At 34.8% G+C, this 25075-nt stretch overlaps 2 protein-coding genes across 2 annotated transcripts; both read left to right on the forward strand.

The window, feature by feature from the left end:
- The first annotated feature begins 6173 nt into the window (after window positions 1-6173).
- On the forward strand, window positions 6174-6920 carry LOC137959352 (uncharacterized mitochondrial protein AtMg00860-like). The gene is made up of 2 exons (XM_068806754.1): window positions 6174-6293; window positions 6405-6920. The coding sequence occupies exons 1-2, from the start codon at window positions 6174-6176 to the stop codon at window positions 6918-6920; spliced, it is 636 nt and encodes a 211-aa protein (XP_068662855.1).
- Window positions 6921-8117: 1197 nt separating this feature from the next.
- On the forward strand, window positions 8118-8558 carry LOC137959353 (uncharacterized). Its single transcript, XM_068806755.1, has one exon. The coding sequence runs from the start codon at window positions 8118-8120 to the stop codon at window positions 8556-8558; it is 441 nt and encodes a 146-aa protein (XP_068662856.1).
- The last annotated feature ends 16517 nt before the right edge of the window (window positions 8559-25075 follow it).

The following is a 25075-nucleotide window of genomic DNA, read 5'->3' on the forward strand; positions in this document are numbered from 1 at the left end:
ATAGAAGAATGGCTACGGACTTATATTGGCCGGGTATGAAGAAAAAAGTGACAGAATTCGTGCAAAATTGTGAGATCTGCCAAAAGAACAAACACTTGGCAAGGTCCCCAGCTGGTCTTCTTCAGCCTATTGATTTGCCTGAGAGGGTTTGGGAGGATTTGACCATGGACTTTATTGAAGGGTTGCCCAAGTCAGAGGGCGTGGATACTATTATGGAAGTGGTGGATAGTTTGAGCAAGTATGCTCACTTTTTTGTACTACGACATCCATTTACAGCCAAAACTGTGGCTGATTTATTTGTGAAACAGGTGGTTCGATTGCATGGGGTCCCCAAGTCTATATTTCGGATCGGGACAAAGTGTTTATGAGTCATTTCTGGCAGGAACTCTTTCATCTTCAAGTTACTGGCGAAATGGTTGTCTTGGGCGGAATATTGGTATAACACCAACTTCCATTCTTCTACGGGTACCACTCCATTCCGAGTCTTATACTGACGTGACCCTCCGTCCTTATTGCACTACAAGTCCGGGACAACTACAGTTTCTGAAGTCGAGCAGATTTTTGAGGAAAGAGATGCGTATCTAGATGATTTGAAGATGCAATTACTGCGGGCTCAGCAGAGAATGAAGGCCACAACTGATCTTAAAAGGAGGGATGAAGAGTTTCGCGTGGGGGTTTGCGTGTTTGTAAAACTCAGACCCTATCGACAACGTTCCTTGGCCACTCGGCCCAGTGAGAAGTTGGCAACACATTTTTATGGACCATTTGAGGTGGTGTAACGTGTTGCAAGCGTTGCTTACAAACTGCAACATCCACCAGAGTCCTCCGTGCATCAGGTGTTTCATGTCTTCCAACTTCGTTGAGCAAAAGGAATATCACATTCTTCTTCGTTTCATCCTCCACAATTGAATGCTGAATTAGAGATGTTGGTTGAACCTGCTGCAATTTTGAATATACACAGAGTGGACAAAAATGGGCCGCAACGAATGGAGGTTTTGGTGCAATGGAAGGACCTACCCGAGTTTGAAGCCAATTGGGAGGAATTTGAGGCAATGAAGCTCCAGTTTCTTGTTTTTCACCTTGAGGACAAGGTGAAAGTTTGGGCGGGGGGTAATGATAGACCCACATTAGTATTACCTACTCTAGGAGTAAATAGAAGGATAATTAGAGGGTTATTAATGGGTCCGGGGCATTTTGGGAATTTGAGAAGGCTAAGTGGTTTCGGGAAGGGAATTTAGGGGGCGCGAAGGGAGAGGAAAGGGCGTCGTTTCATCTACAGAGCTGTGCTCAGGGAGAGTCCTGGTCTCTCGAATACCAGCGGTTATCTTGCTGATTTTAGTGGAGTTCGATTGGGATTTCAATTTTGGAGTTTCCAGTTTTGAGGTTATCGCTTATCGGAGTAGTTTGGCGTGATTGGAAGGTTATCGTCTACGCGAGATTGGGTTTGCCGAGCTATCGAGGAATCACCGTCTATTCGAGGAGGTTATTTATTTTGATTTCAGAAGTGAAGGTTCGTGATTTATTTCTTTTTGGCTTGAAACTCTTTATTCTGGTTATTGGGGTGTATCACAGTGTCAAGAACATAAGATGGCGAACATCTCCTATTAAGTGTTTGAACCCGTTTTTCTAAGTGAGATACTTTCAGCTTAATTGAGTATTAATTTGGGTTCGTTGTTTAGTAGTTTGTATTTTATGTGGGATTGTATTGGTCAGATTTGTATGGCTTACACATATCTGGATTCTCGTCTTGTTCTCTTTGATGTTGCAAGAGGTCTTTTATTTTTCTTCTGAAAAAAAAGTTTTTTTTTCTTGTTTTGATACAGATTTCTTGTTCTCTGTTTTTTGGTGCAGATTTTGGAAGAGTCACATGACTTGGAAAATAGGACAGAGTATCAATGGTGGTACAGGTTAGTAGTTAACTGTTAAAATTGAGAAAAATAATACCAAATATGCCAGTATGTATTCAGGGTAAAATGACAAATAACTTATGTATCTCTTCTCTTGGAATAACTTCTGAATGCAGAAGCAAGAGCGTGAGGTGCTTCTCAGAGTTCATTTTACTTAGCATTTCTCAATCAAACAATACCAAAACTAGAGTCCTTTGATCTTGGAGAGTTTGAAGTTGAACAAGTTTGTTTGAAGAGGAAATGAAAACAAACTTATACTCCCTCATATCCAAGCCTAAACAGACCATGCAGACCTAGATGTAGAAGACTTACTTGTGGTCCACATAACAGAAACAAGAAAGAGTTTGGATTTGCTCTAAAACCATGTTGAAGTTAGACTTATCGTGACATATTAAATGTAGGAGGTCTTTTCCTATCCAGTACCATTGTTTTAATGGTGAAAGTGTTATTTGCATGCATTTGAAAAAAAAAGCTTTATTAGTATAGAAAGAAAGTTTAATACAACTAACTAGTATGCTTTTGATCATTCGGCCCCTTAATCTGTAGGACTTCTGACTTCTGACCCATTAATAACATTTTGCATCCCCTGCCTAAACAAGCATGGTAGCTTGAATGTGGAGTACATGTATGGGTCTGAGAAGACTAGCACTTTTACCCATCTTCTTCATTCTTCTATCAAGAGGTGCTCTCAAGACATTAGAATGAATGAATTTCGATTACATACGTTTGAGTTTTTGCATTTTTGTATCTATGGATAAAGATTGTTGCATAACTATTTATTAGCTGAGTTCTCATAAGGGTATGTCACTATACAGTAAAAATTAAAGTTACACCTAATTTTTTTCAACAATGGTCAACTTTTCTGCAATTCTTTGTAACGGTCTATTTTATTTTCAGGTTGGTTGTCATTGTCATGGGATTATATGACTGTACTTCAGTATATTGATCTATGAATAATCTTTTAATAACATATTATATGCTCATCTTCTAAACTTTCTTTTATTGATTTATTTCCAAGTTTTGTGCTTTCAGATTCACCATTAATCTCTTTGTAACAGTGTATCAGATCACCACATGACTAAAGTGTTATGTTTTGAAGAACAACAGTAACATTTATAAATATTTCTCATATGCACCTTTCTTTGTGTTAGCTTTTATGAATTTTGATTTTGAAATCTTGTTTTCAGGCGAAGTTTTATAAAACAATACAGGGATGTCAAATCAGTTTGGTGCACATAGGAATCCAGTCAGCCCAATGGATGGGCAGAGCTAGAAGACTTCTCTAAAGCGCCTTCATCATGTTGAGAAGGTGAGATCTGTGAAACCATTGTTCTAATGGTATGATAATTTCTTTCAGTAGACTTGCTGAACAGTTAGTTTGTGGAAATGGTATTGTGACTTGGTTATATCATACTGAGATGTGTTATTTAATACAACTAACTAGTATGCTCTGGATCATTCGGCCCTATAGGACTTCTTACTTCTGACCCATTAATAACATTTCTCATCCCCTGCCTAAACAAACAAGGTAGCTTGAATGTGGAGTACATGTATGGGCACGAGAAGAATGGCACTTTTACCCATCTTCTCCGTTCTTCTATTAAGGGGTTCTCTCAAGACAATAGAATGACTGAATTTCTGTTACAAATATTTTAGTGAGTTTTTGAATTTTTGTATCTATGGATAAAGATTGTTGCATTACTCTTTATTAGTTGAGTTCTAAAATACAATAATAACAGTAGAGTTGGATCTCTGATTCAGCTTTACTATCGCATATGGGTATATAGTAAAAAATTAATGTTACACTTTCTGCAATTCTTTGTAATGTTTTATTTTATTTTATGGTTGGTTGTCACTGTCATGGTATTATGTGACTTTACTTCAGTTCATTGATCTATGTATAATCTTTTAATAACATATTATATGTTCATCTTCTAAACTTTTTTTTATTGATTTCTTTCTAACTTTTGTGTTTTCAGATTCACCATTAATCTCATTGTAACTATGTCTTAGATCACCACATGGCTAAACTATTATGTTTTTAAGAGCAACAGTAACATTTACGAATATTTCAGCTATGCACCTTTCTCTATGTGTTAATTTTTATTTTGAAATCTTGTTTTCAGGTTAGTTTAATAAAGCAATACAATGATGCCAAATCAGTTTGGTGCACGTTGGAATCCAGTCAGCCCAATGGATGCTCAGAGCTTGTAGACTTCTTTAGAGCACCTTCACCATGTTGAGAAGGTGAGATCTGTGAAACCATTGTTTTAGTGGCATGATAATTTCTTTCAGTAGTCTTGCTGAACAATAAGGTTGTGGAAATGGTATTGTGACTTGGATATCTTTCTAGGATGTGGATTTGGCCGTCAACTGAGTCCTGAGGGATGGCAATTATTTTGGTTTGTCCCACCGGGGATCCACCCCCCATCCAACCTTTCAAAAAAATTAAATAAAACATAAAAATAGTATTAACAACAAAATAAAATCCTAACATTTGAAAGAAATGAAATCTTGTTCCTTGCCTATAGAAGAATTTCCAGTGGTGTAGTAGTAGATGATTGTTATCCAATGTTATAGTGGAAGAACATTAGAAAGATCACTTGAATCCTCAAGGTTTTCTGTTAACTAGATTCAAGTTCTCAGATTCTTTAGGTAATAAAGCTTTGTGGCTAAATGTATTGAAGCCATTGAGTTATTTAAACATTTTCTTTTGAATGTAGAACCCGAGTGAAACTTGAACACCACCCCATCAAGTGTCGATTGTGTTTTTTGAACATTTAATTCATTGTTATCATTTTTAGATGGATTTTCATGCATTTTGTTATTTAAGGAAATATGGGAATCATCATGGTTGCAGAGAATAGTCAATCTATTGGACCTTGTTGGAGGTGTGATAGACGAGCTTGGAAATTTGACAGGTCCAAGAATGTAAATTTGATATTGATATTTCATTTAAAATTTCGTGTTTGATTATTGAATAAAGTTTATGCATATTATTATGGGGTGCTTATGAACAATTTTATGCAGAGTATGTAGACAATTTTATGTAGGGTTTATGTACAAAGATGATGCCCAATTTTCTCTAAAATTTATACATAATTTTATGTACAGTTTATTTTATATGTATGTTATGCTAAGTTTTAAATATATGTTGGGCTCGAGCTCAAGCTCGAACCCAGTTAAAATTCTTGGGCTCGAGTTCGAGCTCGAACTCAATTAAAATTCTTGGGCTCGAGCTTGATTACAATTTTAGGCTCAAGGCTGGTCTTAGGTTGAGCTCAAGTTCATAATATTTAAATCACGCCTAACTTGAACATATGCAGGTTCGAGCTCAGCTTAACTCGATCCCATCCCAAGTCGCCGGCCATCACCCTTCAAAGGAGAACAGTCAATGAGAACTCAGATGTGGTAAAGCATCCGTCCATGGTTGTAAATAGATCAATATTATATTATTTACATATATTTATTATTATACATGATATGTGCTAAATATCAAGTAAATTAATCTACTTGATTAATATTGCACATAAATTATTTTGTTAGGAAAAGTATTTAAAGCAAATTTTCGTTGATGTTATAATTTAATTAAAATAAAGTAAAATTTTCGTGTATGTCTAATTTTCTTTTCTTTTCCTAAGAAACCTTGGGAGGCACATATACGAACTGGAGAACACATGTTATGAAGTTCAGATTGGGTAATGAGATGGTGGTGTTACAGAGAGATCCCTCCTTGCACAAAACTTTGGTTTCACTTAAGGTGATGATGCGAACTATCAAGCATGAGGGACATAGGGTTCTTGTGGAGTTGGGCAGTACCACAATGGCAGCGTCACCACCGAGGGAGGATACGACAGCAATGGTGAAGAAAGTTTTGACAGAGTTCAGGGATGTTTTTGCCATGTCCCAAGAGTTACCACCACAAAGGGCAAAAGAGCATGCCATAACTTTGGAGGGAGCTTCACCGATGAGTGTTCGCCCATATCGGTACCCCCAAATACAAAAAGATGAAATAGAAAGGTTGGTGGGAGAAATGTTGGCTGCTGGAATCATACAACCTAGCACTAGCCCTTTTTCAAGCCCCGTGCTATTAGTCAAGAAGAAAGATGGAAGCTGAAGACTTTGTGTGGACTATCGAGCCCTTAACAAGGAGACTATTCCGGATAAGTTTCCCATTCCAATGATCGATGAGTTGTTAGATGAGCTTCAAGGAGCCCCCAAGTTTTTTCGAAGCTGGACTTGAAGTCGGGATACCCCCAAATCCGAATGACAACAGCTGATGTGCACACGACAGCTTTCCGGACTCATGAAGGCCACTACGAATTCTTAGTCATGCCTTTTAGACTTGCCAATGCATCGATTACATTTCAATCCCTTATGAATGAGGTATTCAAGCCCTTTCTCTGACGATTTGTATTGCTATTCTTCGATGATATTTTGATATATAGTCCAAGTTGGAGTGCTCACTGTGATCATTTAGTTGCTGTTTTGGAGAAGTTAAGAGAACACAGGTTGTATGCTAATTTTGCAAAGTGTTCTTTTGGAAGAGAACAGATAGAATACTTGGGCTTGGGACATATCATTTCTAGAGAGGTGGTGTCAGTTCATCCGAGTAAAATCCAAGCTATGCTTGATTGGCCCACACCGACCACACTTAGGGACCTACCTGGTTTCCTTGATCTTACAAGATACTATCAGAAATTTGTTTCGGGTTATGGAGATATTTTGCGACCCTTGACTGATCAATTAAAAAGAGATAGGTTTGGGTGGTCGGATGAAGCCACCGGGGCGTTTGAGTGTTTGAAGGAAGCCATGACTACGGTACCAGTTTTGGCTCTACCCGATTTTTCAAAACTATTTGTTGTGGAGACCGATGCTTCTGGATATGGGCTAGGGGCTGTTCTGCTGCAAGAGCAACGGCCGATTGCATTTTTTAGCCAAGTATTGAGCGAACGAGCCAAATTGAAGTCTATTTATGAAAAAGAGCTCATGGCCATTGTGTTGGCCATTTAGAAATGGCGTCCGTACCTGCTGGGCAGGAGGTTTTTGGTGCGAACTGACCAGCAAAATTTAAAATTCTTGCTGGAACAACGTCTCGTAAGTGTGGAATACCAGCGCTGGTTAGTGAAATTGATAGGCTATGACTTTGACATTCAATACCGACCGGGGGCAAGTAATCGAGTGGCGGATGCACTCTCTCACACAATGGACATGATGAATATAGCTGCAGTTTTTGGGGTGCAATGGCTGGATATGGATGTGTTACAACAAGAAGTGGCAGATGACTCATTCTTACAATAAGTTATTACCCGATTGGTAGCTGGTGACAAGGTAGCCGGGTTTCAAGTTGACCATGGACAACTCTTTTACAATGGCAGGTTGGTTTTGTCTGCGACTTCCTCTTTAATTCCAACATTATTACGTGAATACCACTGCACACCTATTGGGGGCCATTCGGGAGAGGTTAAAACCTATAAAAGAATGGCTACAGACTTATATTGGCCAGGTATGAAGAAAAAAGTGACAGAATTCGTGCAAAATTATGAGATCTGCCAAAAGAACAAACACTTGGCAAGGTCCCTAGCTAGTCTTCTTCAGCCTATTGATTTACCTGAGTGGGTTTGGGAGGATTTGACCATGGACTTTATTGAAGGGTTGCCCAAGTCAGAGGGCGTGGATACTATTATGGTGGTGGTGGATAGGTTGAGCAAGTATGCTCACTTTTTGGTGCTGCAACACACATTTATAGCCAAAACTGTGGCTGATTTATTTGTGAAACAAGTGGTTCAATTGCATGGGGTTCCCAAGTCTATTATTTTGGATCGGGACAAGGTGTTTATGAGTCATTTCTGGCAGGAACTCTTTCATCTTCAAGGGACTGATTTGCGGCACAACACCACCTACCACCCTCAAACAGATGGTCAATCTGAAGTGGTTAACAGGTGTTTGGAGACCTATCTTCGATGTTTTGCTTCTGATAGACCAAAAACTTGGGCGAAATGGTTGTCATGGGCGGAATATTGGTATAACACCAGCTTCCATTCTTCTACGGGTACCACTCCAATCCGAGTCTTATACAGACGTGACCCTCCGTCCTTATTGCACTATAAGTTCAGGACACCTACAGTTTCTGAAGTCGAGCAGATTTTAGAGGAACGGGATGCGTATCTCGACGATTTGAAGATGCAATTACTGCGGGCTTAGCAGAGAATGAAGGCCACGACTAATCTTAAAAGGAGGGAAGAAGAGTTTCGGGTGGGGGTTCGCATGTTTGTAAATCTCAGACCCTATCGACAACGTTCCTTGGCCACTCGGCGCAGTGAGAAGTTGGCGGCACGTTTTTATGGACCTTTTGAGGTGGTGTCACGTGTTGGAAGTGTTGTTTACAAACTGCAACTTCCACCAGAGTCCTCCGTGCATCCAGTGTTTCATGTCTCCCAACTTCGTCGAGCAAAAGGAATATCACATTCATTTTCGCTTCTTCCTCCACAATTGAATACTGAATTAGTGATGTTGGTTGAACCTGCTGCAATTTTGAATTTACACAGAGTGGACAAAAATGGGCAGCAACGGATGGAAGTTTTGGTGCAATGGAAGGACCTACCCGAGTTTGAAGCCACTTGGGAGGATTTTGAAGCAATGAGGCTCTAGTTTCCTGCTTTTCACCTTGAGGACAAGGTGAAAGTTTGGGCGGGGGGTAATGATAGACCCCACATTAGTATTACCTACTCTAGGAGTAAACAGAAGGATAATTAGAGGATTAATGGGTCAGGGACATTTTGGGAATTTGAGAAGGCTAAGTGGTTTCGGGAGGGAATTTAGAGGGGGAGCGGAGGGAGAGGAAGGGGCGTCGTTTCTTCTACAAAGTTGTGCTCAGGGAGAGTCCTTGTCTCTCGAATACTAGTGGTTATCTTGCTGATTTTAGTGAAGTTCGATTGGGATTTCGATTTCGGAGTTTCCGTTTTTGAGGTTATCGCTTATCGGAGTAGTTTGGCTTGATCGGAAGGTTATCGTCTGCGCGAGGTTGGGTTTGCCGAGCTATCGAGGAATCACCGTCTATTCAAGGAGGTTATTTATTTTGATTTCAGCAGCGAAGGTTCGTGATTTATTTCTTTTTGGGGCTTGAAACTCTTTATTCTGGTTATCGGGGTGTATGACAGTGTCAAGAACATCAGATAGCGAACATCTCCTATTAAGTGTTTGAACCCGTTTTTCTAAGTGAGATATTTTCAGCTTAATTGAGTATTAATTTGGGTTGGTTGTTTAGTAGTTTGTATTTTATGTGGGATTGGATTGGTCAGATTTCTATGGCTTAGACATATCTGGATTCTCGTCTTGTTCTCTTTGATGTTGCAAGAGGTCCTTTATTTTTCGTCTGGAAAAAAAAAGTTTTTTTATCTTGTTTTGATACAGATTTCTTGTTCTCTGTTTTTTGGTACAGATTTTGGAAGAGTCACATGACTTGGGAAATAGGACAGGGTATCAATGGTGGTACAGATTAGTGGTTAACTGTTAAAATTGAGAAAAATAAAACCAAATATGTCATTTCTTCTCTTTGAATAACTTCTGAATGCAGAAGCAAGGGAGTGAGGTGCTTCTCAGAGGTTCATTTTACTTAGCATTTCTCAATCAAACAATACCAAAACTAAAGTCCCTTGATCTTGGAGAGATTGAAGTTGAACTAGTTTGTTTGAAGAGGAAATGAAAACAAACCCATACTCCCTTATATCTAAGCCTAAACAAACCATGCAGACCTAGATGTAGAAGACTTACTTGTGGTCCACATAACAGAAACAAGAAAGAGTTTGGATTTACTCTAATACCATGTTGAAGTTAGACTTAGCGTATCCTAAATTGACATATTAAATGTAGGAGATCTTTTCCTATCCAGTACCATTTTATTAACGGTGAAAGCGTTATTTGCATGCATTTTAAAAAAAGCTTTATTAGTATAAAAAGAAAGTTTAATACAACTAACTAGTATGCTTTGGATCATTTGTCCCCTTAATCTGTAGGACTTTTGACTTCTGACCCATTAATAACATTTTGCATCCCCTGCCTAAACAAGCATGGTAGCTCGAATGTGGAGTACATATATGGGTCTGAGAAGACTAGCACTTTTACCCATCTTCTTCATTCTTCTATCAAGAGGTGCTCTCAAGACATTAGAATGAATGAATTTCGATTACATACGTTTGAGTTTTTGCATTTTTGTATCTATGGATAAAGATTGTTGCATAACTCTTTATTAGCTGAGTTCTGAAAGACAGTAAAAATTAAAGTTACACCTAATTTTTCTCAACAATGCTCAACTTTTCTGCGATTCTTTGTAACGGTTTATTTTATTTTCAGGTTGGTTGTCATTGTCATGGAATTATATGACTGTACTTCAGTATATTGATCTATGAATAATCTTTTAATAACATATTATATGCTCATCTTCTAAACTTTCTTTTATTGATTTATTTCCAAGTTCTTTGCTTTCAGATTCATCATTAATCTCATTGTAACAGTGTATCAGGTCACCAAATGACTAAACTATTATGTTTTGAAGAACAACAGTAATATTTATAAATATTTCTCCTATGCACCTTTCTTTGTGTTAGCTTTTATTAATTTTTATAAATTAATACAGGCAAAGTTTTATAAAACAATACAGGAATGTCAAATCAGTTTGGTGCACATAGGATTCCAGTCAGCCCAATGGATGGTCAGAGCTAGAAGACTTCTCTAAAGCGCCTTCATCATGTTGAGATGGTGAGATCTGTGAAACCATTGTTCTAATGGTATGATAATTTCTTTCAGTAGACTTGCTGAACAGTTAGGTTGTGGAAATGGTATTGTGACTTGGTTATATCATGCTGAGATGTGTTATTTAATACAACTAACTAGTATGCTTTGGATCATTTGGCCCCTAAATCTATAGGACTTCCTACTTCTGACCCATTAATAACATTTCTCATCCCCTGCCTAAACAAGCAAGGTAGCTTGAATGTGGAGTACATGTATGGGCATGAGAAGAGTGGCACTTTTACCCATCTTCTCCGTTCTTCTATTAAGGGGTGTTCTCAAGACAACAGAATGACTGAATTTCTGTTACAAATATTTTAGTGAGTTTTTGAATTTTTGTATCTATGGATAAAGATTGTTGCATAACTCTTTATTAGTTGAGTTCTAAAATACAATAATAACAGTAGAGTTGGATCTCTGATTCAGCTTTACTATCGCATATGGGTATATAGTAAAAATTAATGTTACACTTTCTGCAATTCTTTGTAATGTTTTATTTTATTTTATGGTTGGTTGTCACTGTCATGGGATTATGTGACTGTACTTCAGTTCATTGATCTATGTATAATCTTTTAATAACATATTATATGTTCAACTTCTCAACTTTTTTTTATTGATTTCTTTCTAACTTTTGTGTTTTCAGATTCACCATTAATCTCATTGTAACTATGTCTTAGATCACCACATGGCTAAACTATTATGTTTTTAAGAACAACAGTAACATTTATGAATATTTCAGCTATGCACCTTTCTCTATGTGTTAGCTTTTATGAATTTTTATTTTGAAATCTTGTTTTCAGGCTAGTTTGATAAAGCAATACAATGATGTCAAGTCAGTTTAGTGCACGTAGGAATCCAGTCAGCCCAATGGATGCTCAGAGCTTGAAGACTTCTTTAGAGCACCTTCACCATGTTGAGAAGGTGAGATCTGTGAAACCATTGTTTTAGTGGCATGATAATTTCTTTCAGTAGTTTTGCTGAACAATAAGGTTGTGGAAATGGTATTGTGACTTGGATATCTTTCTAGGATGTGGTTTTGGCCGTCAAGTCCTGAGGGATGACAATTATTTTGGTTTGTCCCACTGGGGATCCACCCCCCATCCAACCTTTCAAAAAAATTAAATAAAACATAAAAATAGTAATAACAACAAAATAAAATCCTAACATTTGAAACAAATGAAATCTTGATCCTTACATATAAAAGAATTCCCAGTGGTGGTGTAGTAGATGATTGTTATCCAAGAAGAACATTAGAAAGATCACTTGAATCCTCTAAGGTTTTCTGTTAACTAAATTCAAGTTCTCAGATTCTTTAGGTAATAAAGCTTTGTGTGAAGCCATTGAGCTATTTAAACATTTGCTTTTGAATGTAGAACCTGAGTGAAACTTGAACACCACCCCATTAAGTGTCGATTGTGTTTTTTGAACATTTAATTCATTGTTATCATTTTTAGATGGATTTTCATGCATTCTGTTATTTAAGGAATTATGGGAATCATCATGGTTGCAAAGAATAGTCAATCTATTGGACCTTGTTGGAGGTGTGATGGACGAGCTTGGAAATTTGACAGGTCCAAGAATGTAAATTTGATATTGATATTTCCTTTAAAATTCCGTGTTTGATTATTGAATAAAGTTTATGCATACTATTATGCGGTGCTTATGAACAATTTTATGTTGAGTATATAGACAATTTTATGTAGGGTATATGTACGAAGATGATGCCCAAATTTTTCTAAAATTTATGCATAATTTTATGTACAGTTTATTTGATATGTATGTTATGCAAAGTTTTAAATATATGTTGGAGCTCAAACCCGACTTGAACCCAGTGAAAATTCTTGGGCTCGAGCTCGATTAAGATTCTTGGGCTCGAGCTTGACTACAATTTTAGGCTCAAGGTTGGTCTTAGGTTGAGCTCGAGTTCATAATATTTAAATCACGCCTAACTCGAACATATGCAGGTTCGAGCTCAGCTTAACTCGATCCCATCCCAAGTCATCGTCCATCACCCTTCAGAGGAGAACGGGCAATGAGAAATCAGATGTGGCAAGGCATCCGTCCATGGTTGTAAATAGATATATTTATTATTATACATGGTATGTGCTAAATATCAAGTAAATTAATCTACTTGATTAATATTGGACATAAATTATTTTGTTAGGAAAAGTATTTAAAGTAAATTTTCATTGGTGTTATAATTTAATTAAAATAAAGTAAAATTTTCGTGTATGTCTAATTTTCTTTTCCTAAGAGACCATACCCCAATTCAATCAAACCCTAACACCATAAAATTGCTATATCTCATATGCTTTCTTATTTTAAGGGCATCTCAGTTCTCCGATTGGGTCAGTGTTTATTACTATGTACATCGAATGCTCCTAATTTTTAAGGATGTCAATTTTTTTTAATATTTTAAATAGACTAAGAATTAATAAAAGTTCTTACTCGTAATAAGTATTCAGGTAATTTTATTTGTTTGAGAGAATGTGATGCATGTTAATATATTATGTGTAAATAGATAATTTCTTTAGTAATTTTATTATATATTAGAATGACAATGTTATTGGACTTTTATTGAATTGATTAAAGAGGTAAATAAAGAGAATATAAAATACAATAAAATAACCGGGTGAAATAGAATGGTAAACAAAATAGTATACGTATTTGTTGCGTTTCTAGAGCCTTTACTTCTATTTGAATCCAAATAAGGGGTTGTATTGGTGCCACCCCTAAATATAATTTATACCTATTTGAACCACGTCTAACCCTAAAAGAATCAACATATATTATATAGTTCATTGCGTATTTTTGCTGACTCGATTTAGTTTCGTTGTTTCGTTTCGTAGCCTGAACAGAATAAGGGGAGGGGGTTCTCGTCTTCGTTGAAGTTGAAATTGAAGTTAGACATTTGAAGTTCATCTTCATCTCCTACTTCAAATTTATTTCATTCTTCTATATGAACTTCACCTACAAACTTGGTGTTAGTGTGGACGAGTTTATGTGCACTGGAAAACAGTTTCCTGTGTTAGTGGCCCAACATGAGAAAAATATCAAAAACAAGAGAATTAGTACATTGTAATAATATACTTAGGGGGGGTTAGTGCATAATGTAAGTGCAGAGGGAAATGAAATACAATAAAAAGTACTTTCCCTAGCGAAAGTGAGAGGGAATGTAAAGTACTTGTTTGTGTTAGTGTGCACAATGGAAAATACAGTGTAAAGTACTTGTTTGTGTTTAATGTTTGCAATGGAAAGTGTAGTATAAAGTACTTGTTAGTGTTAGTGTGCACAATGGAAAGTGTGGTATAAAGTGCATTTAGATTATTTATTAAATAAAATATTTTGATATATCTGACTATCAGAAAATTAAATTAATATTAGTTAATAAATAAAGTATATTAAATATAATAATTAAACAAATGTTTACTTTTATATTATTAAAATTGTAATCAAATTTTAATTTTGTAATATCTAAATATAAAATAATTATATAAATATCGTACTACATAGCATACTACACAAATATCGTAATAATAAAAATAAAAATAATACAAATATAACTCAATCACCTTTTTAATATAAAAAATTATCTGTTCATACAAAAGTACGACATAAAAAGTTTTTAGTGGCATTAAAACATAATAATCAATAATTTAATTTTGCTACATCTGAATTGCTAAAACATCTCAATAATATGATGCTCTTGCAGATTGTACTGCAGACTCCCTCTAGGTACTTGCGACTAAAATAAATTATGAAAAATAAATAAATAAATAAAAAATAACTTAAGTGAATATAATAAATAAATAATTTTTTTTAATAACATAATATATGTTTAAACATTAAAAACCACTAATTTAATATAATATATATATATATATATATATATATATATATATATATATATATATATATATATATATATATATATATTTATCAATAACAGAATATATTTTTTATGTATTATTAATTAATAATATATTGTCACAAAATTTAAGACCATTGGTTTAATTAATTATAGCAATGGGATAATTAAACCAAAATAATTTATCAAATATTTATTTTAACAATATTTTAATTATGACTATTAAATCACTAATTTAATATATTAATTATAAAATAAATATATTAAATAAATAAAAATAATTATTTTATTAATAAAAAATATAAATTATTATTTTTACGGCGGTTTAATTTTTCCTAACTTAGAAAAAATTAAACTATCATCTTCCTGCACGCATTGTCTTCCTCAACGGCGGGAGACTACGGCGACGGAGGCAGTGGGCCAGCGGGCAACGGCGATGGAGGCAGTGAGCCAGCGGGCAACGGCGACGGAGGTGGCTCTCCAACGGTACGCCGAGAGGGAGAAGAGAGGGAGGCCGAGAGGCTCTACGGCAGAGGCTCAACCTCCCGTGTTTTGCGACGGAGGTCAAGAGGGAGACGAGAGGGAGGCCAAGAGAGAAGAGAAGCCAAAGGTCGCGAGAGAGCAAAAATATAGATAGAGGATCCTCCCCAATCCTCCCCGACAGCGAGATGTATTTGAACGATGGTAAGTGAAATCTGAGATCAACCCCTTGGATTTCACTTACCATCGTTTTATGCCTGAAACGGGGGAAAGCGAAATACAACTGTATTTCACTTTCCCCCATCACTTACTAGGCGCACTAACGGGTTTCGACCCACTTTCCCCAGTGTAAGTGAAATACACTTCACTTACACTGCGCACTAATAGGCCCTTAATTAAAAAATAAATCTTAAATCCCAAATTAGGTCAAACAAACTTGATTACTACACAAATAAGTAATTTAATGTATAATTAAAAAATATTAATATACTAATTATTTAATTAGATATTATATTATTTAATGATTACAATTTATTGTGCATTAATACAATAATTATGTGAGCTAATTAATTGTGCACATGATTAATTATAAATAAATAAATAAATAAATAACATTAAAAATATAATAAACGAATGTATTCAGTTATTATTTTATTAATAACATATGACATACTTTAACCTAAAAAAGAATGATTAAACAGGAAAAAGTTGATCAAATCATAACTTTAACACACTATATATTTTTACGTATTATTAATTAATAATATGTTTTCGTAAAATTTAAAACCATTGATTTTATTAATTAAAAATTAGGTTAATTAAACCAAAATAATTGATCAAATGCTTGATTTAACGATATTTTAATTACCACTATTAAATCACTAATATAATATAGTAATAAATAAATAAATATTTTATTAATTACACAAGATGGACTTTTTACATGGTATTAATTAATAATATATTTCTACAAAATTTAAAATAATTAATTGATCAAATGCATATTGTAACTATATTTTATATACCAGACTTAAATATCTAGTTTAACATAGTAATAAAATTTAATAAAAATAATAAATAAATAAATATTCAATTTTATTAATAACCTAAGAAAAATTATTCTAATAAAGATTTTGTGCCTTTAAAATTAAAATCATCAAGTTACAAATTTAGTACATAAGAATGGCACATGTTCAAAAGCAATAAGATACAACCATCATTTATCATTCCACATGCAAGTCGCTATGTCATCTCAAAATTTTGTGGCTCTTGTGGATTCTGATGCACGCTGCATCCGAAAGCTTGTTGATTGGCTATTCTCTTCCATAAGACCATCGCTATCATCGTTGTCTACCTCATCCATTCCACTTAATTGGACCCATCACCTCCTCCACCGAGCTCGTCACCTGAATCAACATCTTCCAATTCAAATATGTCATTATAATCATCTCCACGTATATAATTGTGCAATATGCAACAAGCAATTACTATTTTTATCTGTATCTTAAAAGAAATGGATGAGCCCCTTTCAACATTTGAAATCGAGCTTTTAAAGCACCAAAAGTTCGCTCAATAGTATTCCGCAAACATGAGTGCCTTCGGTTGAATAATTTTTTTTTCATTTCTAAGAATATTATCTCCAAATTCCTACAGATGATGCCAAGTTCCTCGATATGGAGCCTAAAATCCTGGAAGATTTACATAACCAACATCAACTAGATAATATTTAACTACAATAGAAAATTATATCCTACATAAAATAATTGAAGATAAAATAGATAAAAAATTATTGCATAAAAATATATTATTTACCTTCAAGTAGAAATAGTCTATCTCGGTGAGTCAATGTGTCCTTCAGTACATGGGAATTAGCTGCTGATCTCTCCCATCCAACAAGTACATGAGTGAATTGCATGTCAAATGTACATGCTGCCATCACATTTTGTGAGAGATAGGTCTTTCTGTTCCAAAAACTTTGTTGTTCTTCAAGTGGGATGTTCACTTTAATATGAGTTCCATCAATAGCCCCAATACAATCCTAATTATACCATTTCAATTAATATTGACAACTTTATATATTGATCTAAAATTGTTTAGTTAGAAGGCAAGTAATGTTACCTTGAAGTATGGATAAAACGTTGAACTGTTTAAAATCTTCAAGTGTGTTCGTTCCAAAGGCCGTTTGATGTAATCAGAGTGAAGTTTGAGAATAACATCCAACCCCTTATTGAAATACCTACTTATGGTCCAGTTCGATCTATCAAAAATCTCTGTTGTGACACTATAGGATTGTTGTTGACCAATAGTTAGGAGGAAATAGGTAAATTTTTCTTCTACTAAGATGGTCTTTGTGGTTGATAAAAACCGTCTACTGTTAAATATCTTTGCCAATTTGCGAAATATAATTTGATTCATCCTGTAAACTTTTCAAAATTTAACAGGTGATTTGTTTGCATTTTGCAAATACAACATACCATTAATCCCACAAGAACGTGGTACACATCTATTGCAATAGCAGAGATAGTATCTTCCTATGACAACAAGAATACATGTGAACCCAACAATAGTTGCAACATTTTCTTCGTCTATCATAATATCCATGAAAATCTGCAAATTCAATCGCCTAAATGTCATGTTTCTTCCTAAAAGTCATAAACACAAATAAATATCAATCTTCAATCATAACCTATTTTCAATCACACCTCTACACAACCATATTCATCCACATTCCCACATATTCATACCATCGCTCACACATCCTACCTTCAATCACAACCCTACATCACCATATCTGTTTAATTTACCACATCCATACTCATCTACCATATTCATCCACATAATATATTAACACAACAATCATATATAATAAAAATATTAACCATACTGATAAGTCTTGCAACATCATAATTCAAACATCATCATTAATACATAACAATTTTCCCAAAGAAGATAGTGTACTTATAAAGCATTACAAAAAATTTCTTGCACAATATTTAAGCCACCCAACCCGCTCTTCCACTATCATCTACGTAAACATGACCTTCTTACTTGGCATATCCAACCATTCAGGAGCGCAATACTTCACGTCGTCCGACAGGTCCGGGATTTCCTTGAGGGTTTTGACCCAATCTCTTTCAACATCGCCGTCTTTAGGCTTGATAACATCCTTCAATGCCTGAGCGATTTCCTTAACTACATCAATATATCTACCAGTGTCATCAGTGACAATTTGCTTTTCTTTCTATAACGACTTGAAGATGACAGGTTACTTCTTTGAGATTGCTCAATAGTTGACTCATTTCCGCTAATGAATGGCGATGGAGTTTCCCTAACTACATCGACATCTTCGAGCTCGTCCATCGGGATATGATCAGACTCACAGAGGAGTTCATTGCCCAGATCTACAGGAGTTATACTTGCTATCCCCATGGTTATTGAGTTTCCCACTACCAAAGCCAATTTGTCATAAAGGGGGCAGCCTTCACGTCTATACTTTTCTTCATCTCTATGCTCCCTATAAGAATAAAACATCTTTTAGACATCTAGGAATAGAGTTCTAGTAATGCAAAAAACATAAAAAATGTTTTACAGTACATCATGATTTACTAGCCCTTATGTAGTCTTGCCATACAAAATGACATGTAATAACTCGTTGTTTGGTTGCATCCCAAACAAAACCACTTGTGTTGAAACACCTCATTACCGTTTGGTATGTTTTCTTCCATGATCTTGTTCAATTCTTGAACTAACTGTGTCTTCGTTGAATTTATTGACACAATCCATATATACTTCATGCTTCCAAACCCCATTGTGTTCCCTATATTCACCTGCTCGACCAAGAGATCGAGCAGTTTGTTGTCTTCTTCGAAGGTCCAAATGTCATATGATCGAACAGTTGGTTGTCTTCTTACAACCACTTATAATCTAAATCCAAGATGGTCTTCATGGAAAAAACTTTATCTGAAAACCATTACCCGTCACGGGAACACAAACCACAAAAAATAAAATACCATGTGGTGGATATTTATAACACTTGAATCTCCTCACCACATGGCAAAATCATTCCATAGCACTTCAAAAATTTTCAACAACATTCTAAAAAATTTTAAAATTAATCAAACTATTTCCATTGCAGATGCACTAAACAATGCAAAAACACATACATCAAGTCCAAATTCACTGAACACCCCTAGTAAATCCCCATATGACTTTGTTGTCACTACGAATTGTACCTCATTAGTGATGGGGGTCGGGTTTCGTTGGCTAATGGAAGCCCATGTAGGCAGCTCAACCTTGTTTGAACTGGACTAAACACCCCAAACTCTAAACCCTAACCAAGAACCCTAAAAAAATTAAAAAGAACCCTAGACCGTAAAGCCTAGAGCTTAAAACCCCTAAAATCCCCAAACCCTAAACCCTATAACCCCAAAAACCAAAAATTTGAAAAAACTCCTAAACCCTAATTCCATAACCTACCCCATAAGCCCTAGACCATAGATCTTAAAAACCCTAAAAGCCCCAAACCCTAAACCCTAAATCCTTGCACCCCAAAAATAGAAAACCCTAATTTTTAAAAAAAAACTCTAAATCCTAAAAATAAACCATAACCCTACAAATACCCTAAACCCAAAACCCTTAAATACCAAGCACCAAACCCCAAAATACACTAAAACCTAACCCTAAATCCCACAATTATGCAACACTCAATACAAATTATGCACAAAAATTAAAATTAAATCAAATACAACACTAAATTAATAAAAAAAATTACGGTTTAGGCTTACCTTCTGAAATTAGGGGAAAACAAAAGTTGAAGGGTGAAATCGAAGCCAAATCAAAGTAGAATAGAAGAAATCAACGCCAAAATGTCAAAAATTGAAGAAAATCGAAATCGAAATGGGGGAAATCGAACAAAATCAGGAGGTATTTTGGGGGACAAGAGAGTAGCGACAGGGAGAAGGGAGTGGGAGGCCGAGAGGGAGAAGAAATATAGATCGAGAAGGAGAAGTGAGCGAGAGGCAGAGAGGGAGAGCGAGAGAGAGAGAGAGAGAGAGAGAGAGAGAGAGAGAGAGAGAGAGAGAATACATTTGTGAAATCGAACAAAATCGGGAGGTATTTTGGGGGAAAAGAGAGTAGCGACAGGGAGAAGGGGGTGGGAGGCTGAGAGGGAGAAAAAAGGGATAAGAGAGAGGGAGAGAGAGAGAGAGAGAGAATTGCTTCTAAATCGAAGTCATAATCATTGTCTTCTTCTTGGGAAAAACATTGAAGTGTCTGAGTACCCGTGGATCCAAATTTGCTAGAGATTTTTTAATCTTGTCTTATATATCCTTTGTCTTTCAGATATTCTTCAAAATATTCTTTCATCATCTTTTTTATTTCTTATGGGTCTGTCTGTTTGTCTTTGTTCTTTTCTTCTAACATTTTTGGCAAATGTCCAGCCTTAAACGGATTTGATTTGTCTTTACCAGCTACCGTTTGAGTTGGACTAGCTAGTGAATAACCCTCAGTAATAGGTATCTGAGTAGAGAAAGTACCTGTTAACCTTGCCTTTAGTTGTCGATTTTCTTCTTCTATTTCCCCAATATATTCTTTCTGAAAGCCATTCTTTTCTTGGAGTAGCCGTCTTTTTGCATTAAGTCTCCGTATGGTCTTGGATAAAGTCTCACAGTGATCACAAAAAATAATTCTTCTAGTGTCTTTGGCAACTCCATAAGACACTTGGTCTTCTCTCATGAATCTCAAGGAAAAACCTATGTAATAATTTGCTCCTATAGTTAGCTTAGCAGCTTCTAAGGCTTCTTGTAAATTATAAAATCCTTTATAAATATGTCTTTGAAAATCTTGAATACTTTTTACTACTTCTGTCTAGGAATGGAAAACTCTCGGAGTTTTACCTTTGAAAACTACATAAAAATGAATGCTTTTCTTCTTTTGAACAAAATATTCTGAAAGACTATTAATACTTGCTAAGAAATACTTTTTATCTTTAGGAATTCTTTGGTAAGATAACCAAAGATTGTCTAATAAGCATTGCTCTTCTTTAGTAACTTTAATACTTGGTAAAGTCTTGAAAGTAATATTTGATATGGGGAAAACTAATAATTTTTTATTACCAAATTGTAAAAATTCTTGTCCCTAATTATTGAATCTGGAAGAGGATGGTCTGGATGAATTCTGATCTAGAAGTTTCATCTGTTCAAGGATTAGCAAGAGGGGTATCAAAGAATCTTCTACTTAAAATATCTGCAAGACCATTATTTTTACCATTTATATGCTCAAATTCTATTTTATAACCATTTCCTGTAATTATGTCTACTAAATTTAACCACCTTCTTCTGCTGATTTTATTTTCTTTACTTCTTTGGAAATATTTTACAATTGCCTCGCAATCAGTCCTTAGAGTAAATTCTTGTTTATGGATAACAAAAAGGCGAAAAGCTTCTAGGGAATATATAATGGCTAAAATTTCTGAGTCAATACTACTCATATTACCTTTTTCTTTGATTTTGCCACTAGCATAACTACAAATCCTTTCTTCTTCTCTATCACTATATTTGTGTGGTTTGGCTATGAGAACTCCACCCCATCCTATATTACTGCCGTCAATTTCTATGATAAGGTAATCTGAGTCAAGGGGCATTTGTAATTTTGATAGACTATTGACTTTCTCTTTTACTTTTTTGACCAAATTTGTATCCTCTTGGTTAAAGAATTTTTCTCCAGAAGGAGAAGTTTTGGCATACAAGGGTCCTATAATACGTCCAATGTATTTTATAAAGGGTCTAGCATAATTTACTAATATTAAAAACCTTTTTAATTATTTTGTGTTTGATAAGTCATCGGGCATTTCTAAGATTTTCTTGGATATATGGTCTTGTAGTTCTATTTGGTCGTTGCCAATGTTAACTCCGAGAAATTTTATGTATTCTTTGAATAGTTCTATTTTCTTTTTACTAATTATAATTCCTTCTTTCATGAATTCTGCTAAGACTAATTGAAGGTGACCTATGTGTTCTTCTATTGTTTTGCTAAAGATTAAGATGTCGTCTATATATACTAATACGAAAGTATCATATTTTTTGAATATGTTATCCATTTTTCTTTGGAAATGGCAGGAGTATTTTTTAAATCGAAAGGCAATACTAACCATTCAAAATGTCTTTATGGACAAGCGAAAGCAGTCCATTCTATACTATCTGGGTGCATTTTTACTTGCCAGAATCCTAACTTACAATCAAACTTACTAAATATTTTCTTATCTTGAATCCTATTAATTAATCGTGACTTATTAGGAATATTATAACTATCAGTTACTGTGTTGTCATTAAGTCTTTTATAGTTAATGACCATTCTGGATTTTCCCCTAACTTGTTCACTATGTTTTCTTACAATAAAAGTTGCTGACCTGTGTGGGCTGATTGATTTTCTAATTATCCCTAAATTTAAGAGTTTTGTAATATGTTCTTTAAAATCTTCTTTGTCTATATTTGTAGCTTCAATATTAGCTGTTTTTACTATATAATCGGGATTTAGTAATTCTAGTCTTCCTTGAATATGGTTATTGTCCCAATGTTTCAAAGGGTTTTCTCCGAAATATTCTAGCTTATCTAGCTTGTCTATGATTTGTTGAAGATGTATTTTTATCTTTGTGGGTTACATTAATAATTTCTAGGTATAATTTCTCTATATTTAAGTATGAGAATTCTTCTTCTAAGACATGTTCTAACCAATCCTCAAAATCTTCATCTTCAATCTTAAGATCTTCCTACATTTCTTGTAGGTTTGTAATGGAGGGATTCTGATAAGCTTGTCCTAGTTGGATAGGGACGTTTACTAAATCTTCTTCTATTGGGTCTGTAGGGTCTGCTAAATTTTGGTGAGGATCTGTGGAGAGAGCAGTGTTGTCTTCATAACAAAGTAGCTTATTATCTAGTTTGGTAATGGTACTTCCTATTTGGTTTTCTACGTCTATTAGTATAGGATAAAGATGGCTTCCTTCTTATGCTAAGGAGTGGCTGGTTATTTTTTACAGCTGTTGGGGATTTTGCATGGACAGGAGGTGCTAAGGGTACCACCACGCTCCGTTGCAGAAGTAGAGATAACAGTAGGGGAATAGGTGGTATAAACAGGAATAGTATGGTAATTTTTGGAAAAATGGAGAAAGTCTCTAGAGATAGTAAGGGAACCATTGTTATGGAGGATGAAATTGAGGCCTAAGATAAAATCTAATTTTTAACTTAATATCTCTAATCTAGGTGAGAGGAAGAGTATAAGGATTGGAGTAAGAAGAGCAGTTGGTAAGGAATTGGATTTTGGCAGTATTGATATAGGTAGTATAAGGAGTATAGGTACCGTCAACTTGTTGGCTCATGACTTGTTTTGTGGTTTTCTTATGATATCTGGAAGGGACTAATCTCTAATGAATTACTAGGGCATCTAGAGTAATAGTGTATTTATCTGGAAATATAAGTTGGGCTCTGACTATAATGCTAGAAATGGTTTTATACTGATTACAGACATAAGAAGTTTCGGGGTCTGGTTCGGATAGATTATGTACATAGGAGGTCTCTGATTCATCTAAGCCTATAGTAATGCCTTCATAAGATTCTTGCTCTAAAGTATCTAATCTATGTTTTAATAGACTAATTTCAGCTTCACAGTTATCTATTTTTCGAGATAGAATTTCTGATTTAGTGGTACTGATTCTATTTTGTATAGTAGAATCATCTGGTTAAAATCCTAAGATCCTTAAGCATGGAATACAGGCTTCGATAAAACATTGGTACATTTTGCTCTATTCTTTTTACTAGGGTACCAATTGCATTTAAAGCAAGGGTTACTGTCAAGTCCTATTTGTCAGGACCAAGTATGTTGGCATTCTAGATTAACATCCATGAAGTCAAATAAGGATTCAGTAGTAAGATCTTGAATTAAATCCTCATTTGAATCTGATTTTTCTTGTAGCACAGTTTCTATACTTACAATACTATACATTGATTCTGTATCTTATATATATTCGTCTACTTCTATTAGGTCTTGTTGAACATTTTCTACTAAAGATGACCTTCTAGAATTAATATTTTACCTTTTTGGGCAGGTATTTGCTAGATGCTCTGGTTGTCCACATATATAGCAAGAAAGTTTATTTTTCTAAGTTCATTTTGGATTAAATCTTCGTACATGTCTATCCCTATTTAAATATGGTTTTCTACTTTTTGATCTTCGGATAAAATATCCTTTTTTTATAAAGTTTTTTATGTTTTCTAGGTTTATCATCTGAATCTTTAAGGCCATAGGCTTGAGTAGTATATATCTTTTTACAAAAACCAAAATCATCTCCTCTAAGTTGTCTTTGTATTTGGATGTCAGTACATTTTTCTTGTAAGATTGTAATTATGAATTCGGTTCTTTGTCCAATGGAATATATATATATATGACCATGCTTATTTCCTTCTAAAATCTGCCATTTTTCATGGATTTTGTTTCCTAATCCTCTTGGAAGTTTACGAAATAATTTTGTACCTACGTCTTTATTAAAAGTATTACATGAAACACAAGTGTAGTAGAAATAGTCTTATAAGAATTTTTTAACATATTTATAATTATAAAGACTGAGTTGTTCTAGGTAAACAACTGCATCTTCCTGGAGAGTTACAAATCCTGAATTAGGATCATCTCCTGTTACTAAATGGTAAATCTTATTTACAAAATTATAAGGGTTTGATCCTAAACTCATTAGATTTCCAAATTCTTCTTGATTTTATCTTTTATAACTTTCCCATAAGGCTTTTACACTTTCACCTAGAATAGTTTCTAAATATCTATACATTTCTTCAGGATCATGGGCTTGGAAATTTTGGATATAGTTTGAAACTACTTGGTTTTTCCAGACATCTAATGTTTCCATTCTTGTGTATCATGAGCTGATAGATTGAGAATTTTTCCTTTTCCCATCTCTTAAAATTTGATGGGTTTTTCTAATTCTCTGTTTTTTCCTTTTGGTTTTACTTTATAAGGAAAGTCTACAAGT

This window comes from Aristolochia californica, unplaced genomic scaffold (assembly GCF_029961685.1).
Source record: "Aristolochia californica isolate CCGP_79_NKW_82.1479 unplaced genomic scaffold, dmAriCali1.0.hap1 SCAF_3, whole genome shotgun sequence".
NCBI lineage: Eukaryota > Viridiplantae > Streptophyta > Magnoliopsida > Piperales > Aristolochiaceae > Aristolochia > Aristolochia californica.